Raw genomic sequence first — 14,887 nt, 5'->3', positions numbered from 1 at the left:
CTCTACTTCCAGCTTCTAAACAAGCTTATGTAACACATGACAAAGACAGCCTTGTGTCATCTTATTCCTTCATATAATGTTCATTCTTAGGACTGATTTGCATATTTTGGTTTCTACGTGTGCACGCGGTGTTTCTGCACGCTGAGCTTTGTTTAGTCAATATTTAAGCAAATGCAAACAAGCTTACCGGCTGAGTTGGTTAGGCCTACCCAAGTGACAATAATGTGGTCCTGCACACTGTAGCGTAGGAGGGAGTGACTCACGCATGCGTATCAAACCCTCTGCCCCTGCCAGCGCTAAGTGACTGCTGAAAAACAAAGACATTGAGCCGCGGCTGGGAAATGTCATCAGTCATCTCTAATGGAGGAAACAGATTTCTGACAGTCAGTAGGCTTATTCTTTGAGGGGTGAAATGAGAGAACTGGCCTCGATGCTTTTTTCTGCATGTGTGTAATCAGGACTTCAGATCTCGCAACAATAAGTGAGTACGCCGGCTTTTGAGAATCCACAGGTTCCAGATGCTATCCGCCCGTTTCTAGAAAGATTTCCGCGGTGTTTCTGGATGGGTCCGTACTCAGTGACAGCAGTTATGCGCGAAGAAACTGTGGGATCACTCATGTAGTCGTCTCACATCACGGACTTGTTTATTTCCCCGAGTCGAGGAAATGATGAACTTAGTTCTTACTGTGTAAATGAGAATTGCGCATTAAGGGCTATATGAACGCTTCGGTTATTAGATGAGCGCCTCAAAATAACGATTAAAATCCAAGAAGAACCCTTTTTGAATGTGTAAATCAGAAACGCGTCTTTTCTAAGAGTTCTTGGGGTGGATTTTCAGACACGAAGAGGAAAGTTACCTGCGCTCTTATCGGCCGAGAAGAGGCGCTGTCCGTGGTCCTGAAGTCTTTTCAACAACTCCTCTGTCTCACACCAGACCTCGTGTGAAGACTACTTGAGAAAAAGACCAAGTTAAAGCGATACTGTCCTCCAGCAGCTCCACAAAGAGCTGAATATGGTAACGCAATATAAGCTTCATCGGCAAACTTTGGTACTTTTGATTTATCTTGGTAAGTATAATTCTGCAAGATGTCAAAATATCCTGTTTGACTGTGGACTTATCATTTTCTATCGTACGTTTTTATACAACAATGAGTAATCAGGGGCCTTGGCAGTGGCTTGCGAACCACACAGGAAGCTGTGAACTCAAAACCCAGTTTCAGAGCAGTCCCATTGGTCTGCAGAGCCCTTCACTGCTTAATGTTGTCAGCATTTAAGGGAAATGAATAGAATCATTGAAGAGAGGCCACTGGGGTTAAGTTTCTTCACTTTCCCCATTTCCTCTGTCCCCTTCATGCCTTCCTCTCTATTTCTCTGCTCTGTTTCCATGTGTTTGTGTGAGCCCTCAGCTTAAAAAAAAAGAGAGAGAGGATAGAATCAATGTTTGTCACTGTCAGCCCAGCGGGCTTTGGGTTATATAAGAGCACTGGGCCCAGTCACATAAACACAAGTAATGTGTCTTTGTGATTATAATCCACTGAATTTTTTTTCTTGCATATGTTTACTCACTTCCTACGCCTCTCCCAATATTCTTCTACCACTAATGCATTTATATTTCAATTAGCTCCTCCCTTTTGTATTATTTCCCTCTTCCTACACTACCCACAGTTTCTGCACTCCCTCTATCCATTTATTCCTCCCACTGCTAGTAAATACTAATGGGCAGAGGCCATCATTAGGGCTTGAATTTGCTATCAATATTGTGACTTAAGTGTCTCCAATGGCCCACAGAGCTTTATAAACCAGTTTATCTTTTTAATGCTCACTGACTTTGCATCTGGTTCAACATTGGGTTCAGTGTGAGACCCGATGACCACCACACATCAGTGGGTCATTAAGTTATTACAAAGCATTAAAACTGTTCTAGCATGTGTTTATGAATAACTAAAAAATGATGCATCGCGGCAGATTCTACAGAATGCTTGGAATTTGATCAGTAATAAGTGCATCTTTAAAGGGACATTTGACACCTAAAAACAAATACACTATATATTTTGTTTCCTCTTTCCATTGTGTTGGTCAGTTTTAAGAAAGTACATTTTTACAAAATCGAATACATAAGTATTTGTTTTATTTTAAACCTTTGGAAAGCACATTCTTAATGTTTAGTGGGTTCAGCTTGTCACATCATTCATGTATAAAAAAATATGGTCATGGTAAAAAGAAGGTGAACCCTCTGAAAATGAACCCAATTCTAAGGTTTTAGATAACAGAATATAGCAAAAGTGTATCTAGTCTTTACCAGGTCTTAAAATTAGGTAAATAGAACCTAACATGTACAGCAGTACATGTTAGACTGTTATTGATTTGCCAAAAACTAAGCTAAAAGAAGCAGTCGGTAGCTTATAGAACCAATTAATTCACTTTCCTTTCAGTTCACTTTTATTTATATAGCAGCAAATCATAACTTCAGCTGCCTCGGGGTGCTTTATATTGTAAGGTAAAGACCTTACAATAATACAGAGAAATCCCCAACAATCAGACAACCCCCCTTTGAGCATGCACCTGACAGTGGGAAAGAAACTCTGTGCCATTGTAGTCTTAAAATAATCTTAACATTTAATGATTGACTTCAGACTGTTAAGAAAAGACCTAATAACCCTGCCCAGATTGATGGACAGTAACAGTTGCTTCTCCATTGCCGATGTCTTTATTCCTTGGCTTTGTGTTAACTCACGCCTGAATGCTCCAGATGATCAATTAATCGAGTATGTTTGATTTGCAGCACCTGGCCTTTTAACTCATATGGAGGCAGTAAGAGTGTATGTCGTTTTTCACACGTAGCTTCTGCATTTTGGATTAGTTTTTGTAAGGAAATAATGACACAGTGTAGGATGTCATGTTTTCTAGTTTATCTTGGTTGTATTTGTTGAATTTAAAGACCTGCTAAGGATGAGATTATTTTTAATTATATTCTTATGTGTGAAACCAAAGAGGGTGTGCTTTCTTTTTTTCTACTCTTTTTCTCTCTTTTTTTTTTTTTTTACAATTACATTGCGGTAAACTAAATATATGTAACCTTTCCATGCTTCTCAAGTCCACCTGTGCATGCCGGTATGTGTCGATGTCCAGTCAGACACAGAAGCAATTGTGGGAAAAGCCATGAAGTTGACCTGCATCTCCTGTTTGAAGAGGGAGGAGGTCACCGTAAAGACATTTGTAAAATGGCTTTACACCCCAAGTCCAACAAAAGGCAAAAATATTTCATATCTTGTAAGTTGTTTCTACGTTATTGTAAATGATCTAGCACATTGTGATTTTGCTCACACTGTATGTGTATTTAATTAATGCCTGCACACTTTTCCTTTCTCCTAGATATACGAATATAACACTAACAATTCCAATGTGGACGATAATCCATTTAAGGACCGTCTAAACTGGAACGGAAGCAAGGACTTACAAGAGGTCTCCATTGAAATCCGTAATGTCACCCATAATGACAGTGGTTTGTATACCTGTGAAATTCGTCGTTTGTTTGACTTTGAACTATACACTCCAGTCTTCGAAGTAAACAAGACCATCAACCTGACTGTGAAGGAGAAAGGTATGCCTAAATGTAAAATTCTTGCACGCTATCCACCTGTGTCCTGTGCTCAACTTTAGCTCTTTTTTCCACATCAGTAACACAAAATAAGTCAAATATAAATGGAAACTAAAAAGCTAGTAATGACTGATATGATGAAAAATCTCTCTCTCAAATATCTTCCCAGCATTAGTTTGTGTATGTTCCATTTTCCCCACATGCTCTAATATTAACAGGGCAGATTTGTTTTTGTTAACGAGTATTCTCCAAACTCACTTAATGAAAAGAGTTTGCAAATGCAGTACACCTTAAGTGACGATTCCACTGTAGACCTGCACATTTAACACTGAGATGAGAGAAAGACTAGTCTGTGTTTTATGTTTATTTATGTTGCACAAATCACCAACAGTAGATAAAAAAATAGTACATCTAATATTGTGTGTGTGAACGCAGTCTGCCACTAACTGCACCGCTTTCCTTCTTTCCCCCTTTCTTGTGACTGCACTGGTTTAAAAGGAATAACTGTGTGTTGTTTTGTCTGCCTTTATTGTCCATCAAAGCTTTCTTCTGTTGTCAGTGAAGGTGTTAATTCAAACCAGCTACTTTGCTATCTATAATAAGGGGTAATGTATTCTGCTTCCTGAATGCTTGGCTTGCTGAATGTGTCATGTTCCACCTTAATCGAATATACCCTACGTATATTTGAAATTACTCAACTCTCCCCATTTCTCTAACCTTACATTTTCTATATATGCTTGCACATAACATATTGTGAGCTATCAGGCGATAGGCTAGTTTGATTTAAAGAGTTTGCACCCATAAAAAGAAGACTGAAGAATAGAGTACAGTTAGATTGTTTTTATTATATTCACAGCCTGTCCTCCATATTTCACAGAACAGTTGTTTCAGATTTCAAAAAGCCTGCAGCTAGTGCACTGTACACTAGACCATGGTTACATTAATGTTGCAGTAATGGCATCCATAGTGGTAGAATGGATTACTTCGTGGCTGACATATCCATGCTTTCCCATCAAAGGGATTATATTTCACTAATATTCTCCTTTTGCTGGGGCTGCTGAATCAAATCAGAAAAAGCTGTCAGCTGTCTGGTCAGCAGGCTTTCTGGAATTTGTTATACACTAAGTGACACAGTGGTTCACAGTCACTCGTTATGAAAACAAATGAAGGACAATAAAAGGAAAACTTTCTTTAACAGCCGAAGGTGCCCATGTGCACTTTGAAACAGCTTCCGCTTGCTTGTAATCCCTCTTCTTGCTCTTAATGGGTTGTTAATGGGATGCTGTTCTAATGGTCTTCCATTGTAAACAATGGACAGAAAGCAATAAATGAGAAAGCATTTTCAACAGGATGTTGACCAGATATCAAACAAGATATTTGTTTGATTTCACTGACTGGATATTGAATTATCAGTAAAATAAACTATCTGTTGAACCGCAGTGACATTAAAACCACCTGTCGAGTACTTTGTATGCCTGCTCTGGGGGTGCCTTTGTCTCACGATAATAAATAAGCAGCAGATTCCTTAGTACCTGCAGGATGGTGCCTCCATAGGTGGGGCTTGTTCTCGTTCTTCACCTGCATGGTTAATTTGGAGGGAGTTTGGAGGCAGTGCCTTGGGCTCGTTCTTAATTAGTTTTATTGTGTAGCCATATGTTCTATAATGTCTATGCTGGTGAAGAGCGTCATAGTTGTATACAAGACTCGCAGAATTTAATCCCAGCAGGCATTGTGAATGGTTTTAATGTTGCAGCTAATCTCAGTGTATATTAAGTATGTAATATTTAGAATAGGACTGGATGATTTATGTGCTATTACTTATTCCAGAAGCATCTCAGAATGGCTAATGAGCAGAAGAGGATTGTTTACAAGGAACAAAAGCCGTTCTGGTGTCAAAAACAGCATGCAATTATTTTTATGACAGATTCTAAAGTTAGAGTATGTTTCACGCTCTGAGAACCTCTGTGACATTGCATATTCATCCTATTTTCATACTTAAAGATACCCTGTGGAGATTTAGTGTTTTTATATGCAGATTTAGGTCGAATGTTCGATAGAGATGTTTGCATACACATATGTAACAACAAGATAAGCTCTGCAACAAAACAGTGAACACTGTTAGGAAATGTTTGGTATAAAAGCAGCCTTGCAAAATCTCCACTGGGCACCTTTAACTCTGTAGGGTCTTTTTCATTATATTACAGGTATGGCCATAATATTATGAATGCAACATGAAGTAGTTTCTGCATCACTTTTTAAGAGTATCTACAGTCAGGATGCTCCTGAATAAAACACCTTTGTTTGCTTTATTGTTGTAGCTGCATAACCATATTTATTATTTGTTTAATTGGATTTGTTCTTCAGTGAAAGACATAAGACAATGCATTAAAAAATTATGTATGACAAATGATTGTGGATCAGCAGTGTTGTACAAGATCAGGTCTCTTCTGCTTTTTTCTGCTCGCGGTATTCCAAGGAAGCATGCATAATGAATAATACATGTGCTTTGCCACTGTTTTAACTCTGCAGCCAGTGACGACACCACTGCAATCTACTCTGAGATCATGATGTATGTGTTGCTGGTGTTCTTGACCTTCTGGCTGTTGGTAGAAATGGTCTACTGCTACAGGAAGATCTCCAAGTCTGATGAGCAGGCCCAGGACACAGCGTGAGTCTCATGTACAGATGCACAGACAGATAAATGTTAGCAGGGATGTGACTGAACAGCGAATTTAAACAGCGTGTGTCCTGAACACAACCATGACGTCACATTTTCAGATATTTATGCGTCAAAACTCAGCAGTGGGTTTACATTAATTTGAAAGTCTGAAGTCACCAAGGAAGTGCACAAATAGCTGTAAGTGTGTATTTGCTTAGGACTTCTGGTTACATAATTGTAATTTAAAATCTAAAAAATATGGTGGGTAGGGAAATGAGATTTAAGAGTCAATCGGGGAAGAAAGGGACTGAGAGTGAAGGAATGAGGCAGGGGGGCAAACACACAGACAGAGAAGTAATTCAGTCCATCAGTTTGTAACCCTCCTGCAACACTAATCTGTCTTTTACCTAAACTGCTGACTGCTCTTTTTTTCTAAACAACCTTTTAACATCCGTGATGGATTTTCAGCTCCATCAGTGACGGGCATTTTGCATCGCCTTGTCAGTAATGTCAAAGACCCAAATGCACCTTTATAGTCAGCTCCCACTGAATTTTAGTGGTGCTTCACAACCCACAGTTACAACTTTTGTACAGGGACCTTATGTCCTGAAGAGAGCAATCATGCATGTGCTGATCCGGTTATTTTTATTTTGCAAACACTTACTGAATCTGCTACACTACATATCTGCTTCCTTCAGTGACAGATTAAGTCCACGTACTGCACAATATGCACAACATTGCTGAATATTCACAAGACCCAATATCCAGGGTTTAGACATATTACAACATAATAAATAGTGAAGTGTTTCTGTGAGCTAATATATTTCAAAGAACTATATTTTCAACTAAATTTGAAACTAAACTTCTCTAAAAATATTCGGTTATTCATTGGCTTTCTATTTTACTATTAGCACTAACAGGTAATTAAGAGTTATTGGAAGTGGCAGAATTAAAATGCAGAACTTTTCTCACAGTTTTCAAACTTTAGAAAACAGTCATGTACTATCTCATATTTGTGTAGTGACAAATGTAATCAAGCACAAAATTAAAAATTACAGCATTATTGGCCAGTGAGGCCAATGTTTCAGTGTTGTCAGATAGACAGACACACAGACAGATAGACGGACTTTGGGGCTATTTTGTAATCAGTATTGTTTTTTAATATGGTTTAATTTAAATAGCAGTAAATCACTCTGACACTTCTTGGTCGCTGAGTTTTACAAAGTAGGTATTACAATCTGTGTTTTCCTGAAGCATTTAGGTTCAATTTTATGAACAGTAGACAAATTGACAGATAAATTAATAGTCCAATTATCAAAAAATAAAATGCTCCAAAAATTCAAAATATCAAGGCAACCTGATTCAAAGGCTTTCTGAGTTTTCTTATCTGTTGATATTCTAAGATTTATGCATTTCGATGTCCTCAGCAGCTTGAATTTTCTTCTTCTTTTGTGGTGTGCATTGTGTTTTCTCCTAGTTGTGAATTGGGGACCTTTTGTGTCTCAATCACACTTTTAATTTCCAATTTAAACAATTTTACTTTTTTAATTTTGTTTGGAAAATGAATTGCCCCCATGAATTAAATACAAGTGGCTCCACTGATTCTGGTGAACCATCGGAAATATAGGAGAAACCAAAAGTTCCATCCATCCATTTCCTTCCGGCCCAGGTGTCATAGGGCGAGAGGAAATGGGACACGCTGAACCAAAGAAAGACATACAACCATTCGCACACTGGGCAATTTAAAATAACCAGTTAACCTAATGCCATGAACTACAAGTCGCTGGACTGTGGGAGGAAACACATAGACACAGAAAGGACCTTCTCATTATCAAGTAACAGTGCCACACCCCCAAAAACGAAAAGTTGTAAAGCAAAAGAAAGAAGCTTTTTAATTTAAAGTCAACCGCAACAGTCAAAAAGCTCAGAAATCTCAAAAAACTATTAGATCTGAGTTTTCTCAGCTGTAATACTGTAGCCTTGTCACTACCTGTAGCTGAAAGACTGCATAGGCTTTGGCCATTAGCCATTAGTGACCCTTATGACAACACAGAAGGTCTACCCACTCAAAGAATGCCATATGTAGCACAAGTAGGACATTTTGAGATTACCTTTTGTGATGCATTAGTGGTTGAGAACGTATTAGTCATGTCCCTAAAGGAGAAGATAGGAGGCAACGATGTGATCTGTCAAAGAGTTAAATTAGGCTATTTCTGAAATGTGCTTACAGTCACAAAACTCGTTTCACTTGTATAAAGTGTTCTTCATCTACACACTTTCAGTGCAGCTCTTTTGAATTGGGAGCATATTCAGTGCAAGTACTGTGTTTTGTTTTTTTAAACATGCTGATGGTTGGCTGTAAAATGCTGAATTAGGATGTCACATCTTGCACATCTTGATGTGCCTTCCACGCAGTCCCTAGGGCACTGCTCGGATTAGATATTTTTTATCTGGTAAAACTCAGTCCTTAATTTCTGTGAATTAGAGTCACATTTTCACGCTTCAATAAACAAAACGGAAATTCAGAATTGTTGCACTGTCATGAGCACTAAGTAGCTGTGGTGTGTGGTGCTAGAGAGGCCCATAGCACCAGGTCTTAGACACTACTCTGTTTTTCTGCCAATCTGCCCACAGGACAAACTACCTAGCCATTCCCTCTGAGCAGAAAGACAATCCAGCCGCTCCTGTTACAGAATAACAGTGGTTTTCAATGACACGGTATTTTATATGTGATTCTCTCATCCCAATTCTAATCACTGAAATCATCCCTTGTCTTTCAATTCATGTGTTTGTACCTTTATCACTCATAATTGTGCAGCTCTGTGGAGGAGTCTGCTGCTTCAACACCCCTTGTGCCCTTCTTTCTCATCCCCTTCAAAGGGGCTTTCATTTCTGACATTTAAAAAAAACAACAAAAAAAACGGCCTCACTTAATCACGAATCCTCCATTTTTATTCAGTCACCATTCAGTGTCCAATCTGTCCCACTTTCAATGATTTTCCATTAGGAACGATTGCACATAATTAATGCAAGCAGTGTTGAATGAAGTATCTGAAAGTGTGGGGAATGTAAGCATGTTCATTTTAGATATATTGATTTCTAGCACATTGAATGTTATGCACAGTTGCATGTTTAGGATGTAGGTGTCACAGTACTGTGCAAAAGTCTTGAACCATTTATTTGCATTTTGCAAGGAAATTGGAAAATGGATGCAGGTATTTACTTTACCTTTACTTGACCAACTTGATCTTTACTCTTTAACAGCCTGAACTCTTAAACAAGCTTTCTTGTCATTTATTTAAGCAACTTTAGGAATAGTTCTCCAGGCTTCTTGAAGGACTTTCAAAGCTGTTCTTTGGACATTGGGTGCCTTTTGTTCTGTTTGTTGTCAAGATGATCCTCCCCCCCTCACACACACACACACACACACACTTTAATAATTTGGAGGTCCAGGCTCTGGGGAGGCGAATTCATGACTAAAAGTGTGTCATTGTGTGTTTTCCTATTCACGTATGCTTTTTTTAGTAGCATGTCTGGTATCATTTTCATGACAATTTCTTGATAGTATTGCATGTTGGATCAAACTCTGATGGTATTTTTTTGCATTTGTAATACCATCAAGTTTGACAAGATACCACTTGCTAAAATGCCTCCCCAAACAATGACAGAGCCTCCACTGTGCTTTAGCTGCAATCACTCATTGTTTCTCTTGACCTCCTCCATGCCTACTGACATTGCCTTGTTGCCAGTTCAGTACAGTTCTTTTGTAATTTGGCAGACCTCAACCTTTTCTCCCCATCCTTGACAACAACCCTTCCACTGAGACCTCTTCTGATGAGGTTTCAGTGAACAGTAGATGGATCAACTGAATTCTGATCTCACTTCCTGTGTCAGGTCTTTGCTGGATTTCTTCGTGTCATGTTATATGTAGACAAAACACAGACTGGTCCATCCCTTGAACTAGGGGTCTTTTTTATGAATGATTCAAATGTCATTGTTAAGTGGCTTAAGAAAACATTCCTCTGAAAATGTTGATGTTCAAGGACCGAATTAAAAATAGAATAGAATAGAATACCCCTTTATTGTCATTGTACATGTACAACAAAATTATGGGTGCTCCACGCCAACTGAGAAGGAATAATATTATAAGTAAGACAGCAGGAATAAATTACAAACAGGAGAAATTTATACAATCAAGAGGAATGTACAATATACAAAATGATAGAAGAGAACAAAGTGCTTGGAAGTAGTGCAAAAGACCTGACCTCCAGAGGTGGCGGAGGGCAGCCAATTATTTTTGAGTGGTGTTAATTACCCTCTGTGCAGCCTTCCTGTTCTTAGTAGCCCCTGCGTTCCAAACACCAGGAAGAGGGCACGCTGTCCACTGAGGAGCGGTAGAAGGACAGCAGCAGCTTCTGGTTCAGGACATGGAAAAAGTGCAGGCGCTGCCGAGCCTTCTTTACCAAGGAAAGTCTGGCACCTTGGAGGAAAAAAATATAAAGAAATGAGGGGAAGCTCAAAGCTTTTGCACAGTAATGTGTGGTGTTGTAAAACTGGATAAGGATAAGCATGTTTTCTGTTCTCCTTAGGTATTGACCAATAACAGTGGGACATCGGTTTCATCAACCCTATCTGTGTCACTATGAAGATATGATTACTCCCAGGCAGCGATGGGAATCCTGCCAACTGACTGCCCCTGTGTATCGACTGTGTCTTGTGAGGAGCCAGTCAAAAATGTCCAAGTGCTCAGTTTTTCTCCTGCCTTTCCTCTCCAGTGTTTTTTTTTAACCTTTGTGCAAGGCGTCTCTAAAAATCAAGTGCTTTCACAGTTACATCAGGTTAAAGAACACAAATGTCATTGTACTGCACTTTTTATCAGAGAATTACAAGCCATTCTTCATTTGGACAGAGCAGTGAGCGGACTAACTAAAGAATTTCTTGGTAGTTAGTAGTGCGTCTGTGATTTATATGACCTATAAACAGATATGATCCCAGAAAATGTCCTAGTCTGTTATGTACATCTTGTATACTGAATATATACTACTTTTTCAGTTCTTTTTTTTAAGTTTTCTTACAATTTTATACCATGCTGAGATTTTTGGGTCACAGTTTTATTTGTATTGGCCAAAAGTCTTTTTAAGGAAACTAAAATGTGCAGCTTTTATATTGTATGGGGCCTGCATTTGTCTTTTTTTTTTTTTTTTTTTTTGCTGTAACAAAATGAAGTGTAATACAAAAATGGAGTGTAAATATGCATAAAATACTGTTTCAAATCACACACTTTTAGCTGGTCTGAACTGATAAATTTCTTATACTCTCCTCTGTAAAAATCTCATAGCCACACTGAGCTCTGGTCTTGAAGTATATTCTATAGGTCAAGTCTTGCTTCATACAGTTAATCTGAAGTTTGTACTCAATGCTTTGACTGTTGCTGTTCTACAGTAGCATTGCTATTGAGACTAAATGTGTGCCTCTTTCTATAATACAGCACTGTAGAACTTTATATACTTTGTGATTCATTCCACCATGTTGGTTTTGTCTGTTACACATATAAAATATGCCATGTTTCAGTGAGCTGCTTTTAAATATCAAATACAATGGATTCCACAATCTGTGTTAAAGCTTTTCTGTTGTTGCTGACTGAAAACCTTTACTAATACTGTGACATTTAAAGTTATTCATATTCAGGGGCCGGACTACTTTGACTGGTACCCAATTTCCAGAATAAGGGGGATGTGCAGGGCTGTAGTAAGTACAGAAAACAGGTCTGGCCCGGATCCGGCATCAAGCTGACACTTCTGACTGCCAGGTCTGGCAATGATGGCACTATTTATGTTCCTATTTTCCTATTTTAGTTAGAAGACCCAAATACGATGTTGCAATACTATACTGCTATGGCCAACGTTTCAAATTAACAGGTTTGTGAGTGTCCACTTTATCCAAAACCTAGTGAGGGTTTACTCATGTTTACCACTGAGTGGCTGTAGCTCAGGCATTAGAGCAGATCACCTACTGATTGGAAGGTTAGTGGTTCGATCCCTGGCTCCCCCAGTTTCCATGTCAAGACTATGAATGTAATTAGGAACCACTCAGTTTAGAGAAAATGTGTGATTAGGCAAATGTAGAGAATAAAGAAGCGCTATATAAGACTCAGTCCAGTCATGTTACTTTTGCACTATTATGTTCCGGCACATGTTGTTTTTACATGGCTTGATTATTACATGGGCCAGCATAGGACCACCAGTGTGTCTGCAACTGGCCCATGTGTGGGCCACCTCTGGCAAACCTGATCTGGTGCAGGTGCAAGAGAGCCTATAGAGGTGGAGGTGTGCTCTGGAGAGAAGAGGAAAGATAGCCAGTTCAAGCAAGACAGAATATATGTGTGTAAATGAGAGGGAGAAGGCTGGAAAGCTGAAGGTGCGTAGTGCAGCCGCAGTGAGGGTAGATGAGTTTAAATACCTGGGGTCAACCATTCAAAGAACAAACGGAGCACAAGAAAAAGGAAGAGTGGTAGAGTGGGTGGAGACACGTGTTAGGGGTTATTTGTGACAGAAAGATAGCAGCTAGAGATAAGTCAAAGTTTATTTCTAAAGCACATAAAAAACAAAAACACTAAACAAACAACAACCCTAAATAATACTGTGTTTGTTCAACTAGAATGGAAAGCACCTGAGAATAAGTATTATTTAAATCTGTTTTAAAATGACTGAGAGACTCTTGCGTGAAAATGATGCATGGAATGGTGAAATTAATGCATTTGGCGATTAGACTCCGATGAACCATTGTGGCTGAACAAAATACCAACGGAGATAGGATATAGGACAGGAACCCCCAGAGTCTAGGCCAGGGGTCTGCAACCTTTCACACTTGGACCCGGTTTCCACGCAAAAGAAAACACTGGGAGCCGCAAATACTTTTTGTAATCTAAAATGAAGATAACACTGTATATATTGTGTTTTTTTTTTTTTTTACCTTTATGCTTTGTGTGAACAACTAAAGTAAGTAAGTAAAGTTTATTTATTAAGCGCTTTTCACAGACAGGCAGTCACAAAGCGCTGTACACAAATATTAAAATAAACAATACAATCAATAGACATTATACACAATGTAAAAGATTAAATGTAAATAATGTAAAGAATATAAAATACGTAGATCAACAAAAGGCTTGTTTGAACAGAAAAGTTTTAACTGCTTTTTAAAAGAATCCATAGAGCAACTAAGGTGTGTTGCTTATGAAATCCATGAAGTTCTACCGAGAAAATTACATTTTATTTATGTTTTGAACTCTTAAAGAAATACAACAAAAGGAAAGACGCCCAGCTGAACTAAAATGATCCATGTAGCAAACAAAAATTGTTGTGAGCCGCCACCCTTATATCGCCTTTGGGCTTTTGGACGCTTGACCTGACTTCTAAAAAGTAATTGGAAAAAAAGCACTATACTGCTAACAAAAAAAAAAAGATATTTGCAAAATTCTGCCTAAATATGTATTTTACCTGGTTAATGTGTGTGGCGGGGCGTGGTCTGCAGTGCCGCTGTATGGGAGTCGGACGCACCTGAGCGGCACCCGCAATCACGCCTTGCCGCCTTAAAGTCTGTGCTCTCTCTGCTGTTGTGTTGGTATGTGTCGGGCTGCGTACAGCAACCGTGTGTGAAACGCGATCAATAAAGAGATGCTGAAAAGCATGTTCATGCAAACATCGTCGGGTCTGTCGTGATATGTTTACAATATGGTCCCGAACCTCTGCGCACTGCGTCTGCAAATCGGGGCTTTCATCTTTACGCAGGACTGTAAGCTGTCATCTGTGGGGCGTGAGCTGTGTTTGTTTTTAACTTAGTTCACGGTGGACAACAGCTGCCGACATAATGTGGATCCGAAGATCCATAATTGGCCTACCTGGGGTCGAAAGTCTCGATAAATGCACAGCGTTTCAGCGGGTACACTGGCTTCCGCGAGTGTGACGCTTATTTTGAGCGATGAAAAAATAATAAGATATAATTTTATTTTTATATTTCAAAATCACAATAATCTTCCAATTTAGAACTACATGTTAAAAAAAAAGAACTAAACACAAATAAAATACACTTTAGCTAATTACTTCTAATGTATTTTCCCAAACCACCCGGAGCCGCAAAATAAAGACTAAAGAGCCGCATGCGGCTCCGGAGCCGCGGGTTGCCGACCCCTGACCTAGACAATGGTGGTGGTGAAGATGAAGAGTGAGTCTTGGCTGGGGCTCTGAAGTGGCAGCTGATTGGCCCAAGGAAAGGGAACTCGTGCATAAGCTTCATTTGGTTCTAAACCCCAGTGCTCTGGCAGGAGTGTAAGGTTACAAAAGTTCAGTTAACTATGGTGGCAGCAAACTACTGAGACTCTTAAAACCAAGTAATAAAATTTTAACCTGGATCCAGAAATGCACTGGAAGCCAGGGTAAGGAGCCTAAAAAAGTACTGTGATCACACCATTTCTTTCTCGCCAAAAAGCAAGCAGGCGACAAAGTAACGACTAACAGAGCCAAAATAGAAATGACTGCAACAGTCTAAGTGAGAGGTAATAAAAGAGTGAACTGATCTCTCAAAGTTATGTTACAGGAAGCAGGCCTTGACTTGAGGAGCCTTAGTTTAAAAAC

General features: G+C 39.1%; 1 protein-coding gene across 4 annotated transcripts; it reads left to right on the top strand.

The window, feature by feature from the left end:
* Window positions 1-327: 327 nt before the first annotated feature.
* On the top strand, window positions 328-11,842 carry scn3b (sodium channel, voltage-gated, type III, beta). Of its 4 annotated transcripts, XM_080889511.1 has the most exons (7): window positions 344-481; window positions 839-1,067; window positions 3,095-3,270; window positions 3,373-3,601; window positions 6,128-6,266; window positions 8,892-8,975; window positions 10,847-11,842. In XM_080889511.1, exons 2-6 carry the CDS (start codon window positions 1,013-1,015, stop codon window positions 8,953-8,955), a joined length of 663 nt encoding a protein of 220 aa, XP_080745637.1. In that variant the 5' UTR covers window positions 344-481; window positions 839-1,012; the 3' UTR covers window positions 8,956-8,975; window positions 10,847-11,842. The 4 variants fall into 4 exon arrangements, with proteins under 4 accessions (XP_080745638.1, XP_080745636.1, XP_080745639.1 ...); XM_080889512.1 differs by lacking the exon at window positions 839-1,067 and having other exon boundaries at window positions 328-481; XM_080889510.1 differs by having other exon boundaries at window positions 341-1,067.
* The last annotated feature ends 3,045 nt before the right edge of the window (window positions 11,843-14,887 follow it).

Source organism: Rhamphochromis sp. 'chilingali', assembly GCF_963969265.1.
Source record: "Rhamphochromis sp. 'chilingali' genome assembly, chromosome: 8".
NCBI lineage: Eukaryota > Metazoa > Chordata > Actinopteri > Cichliformes > Cichlidae > Rhamphochromis > Rhamphochromis sp. 'chilingali'.
The sequence above is the reverse complement of the archived record's forward strand: the minus strand, read 5'-3'. Positions and strand labels throughout refer to the sequence as shown.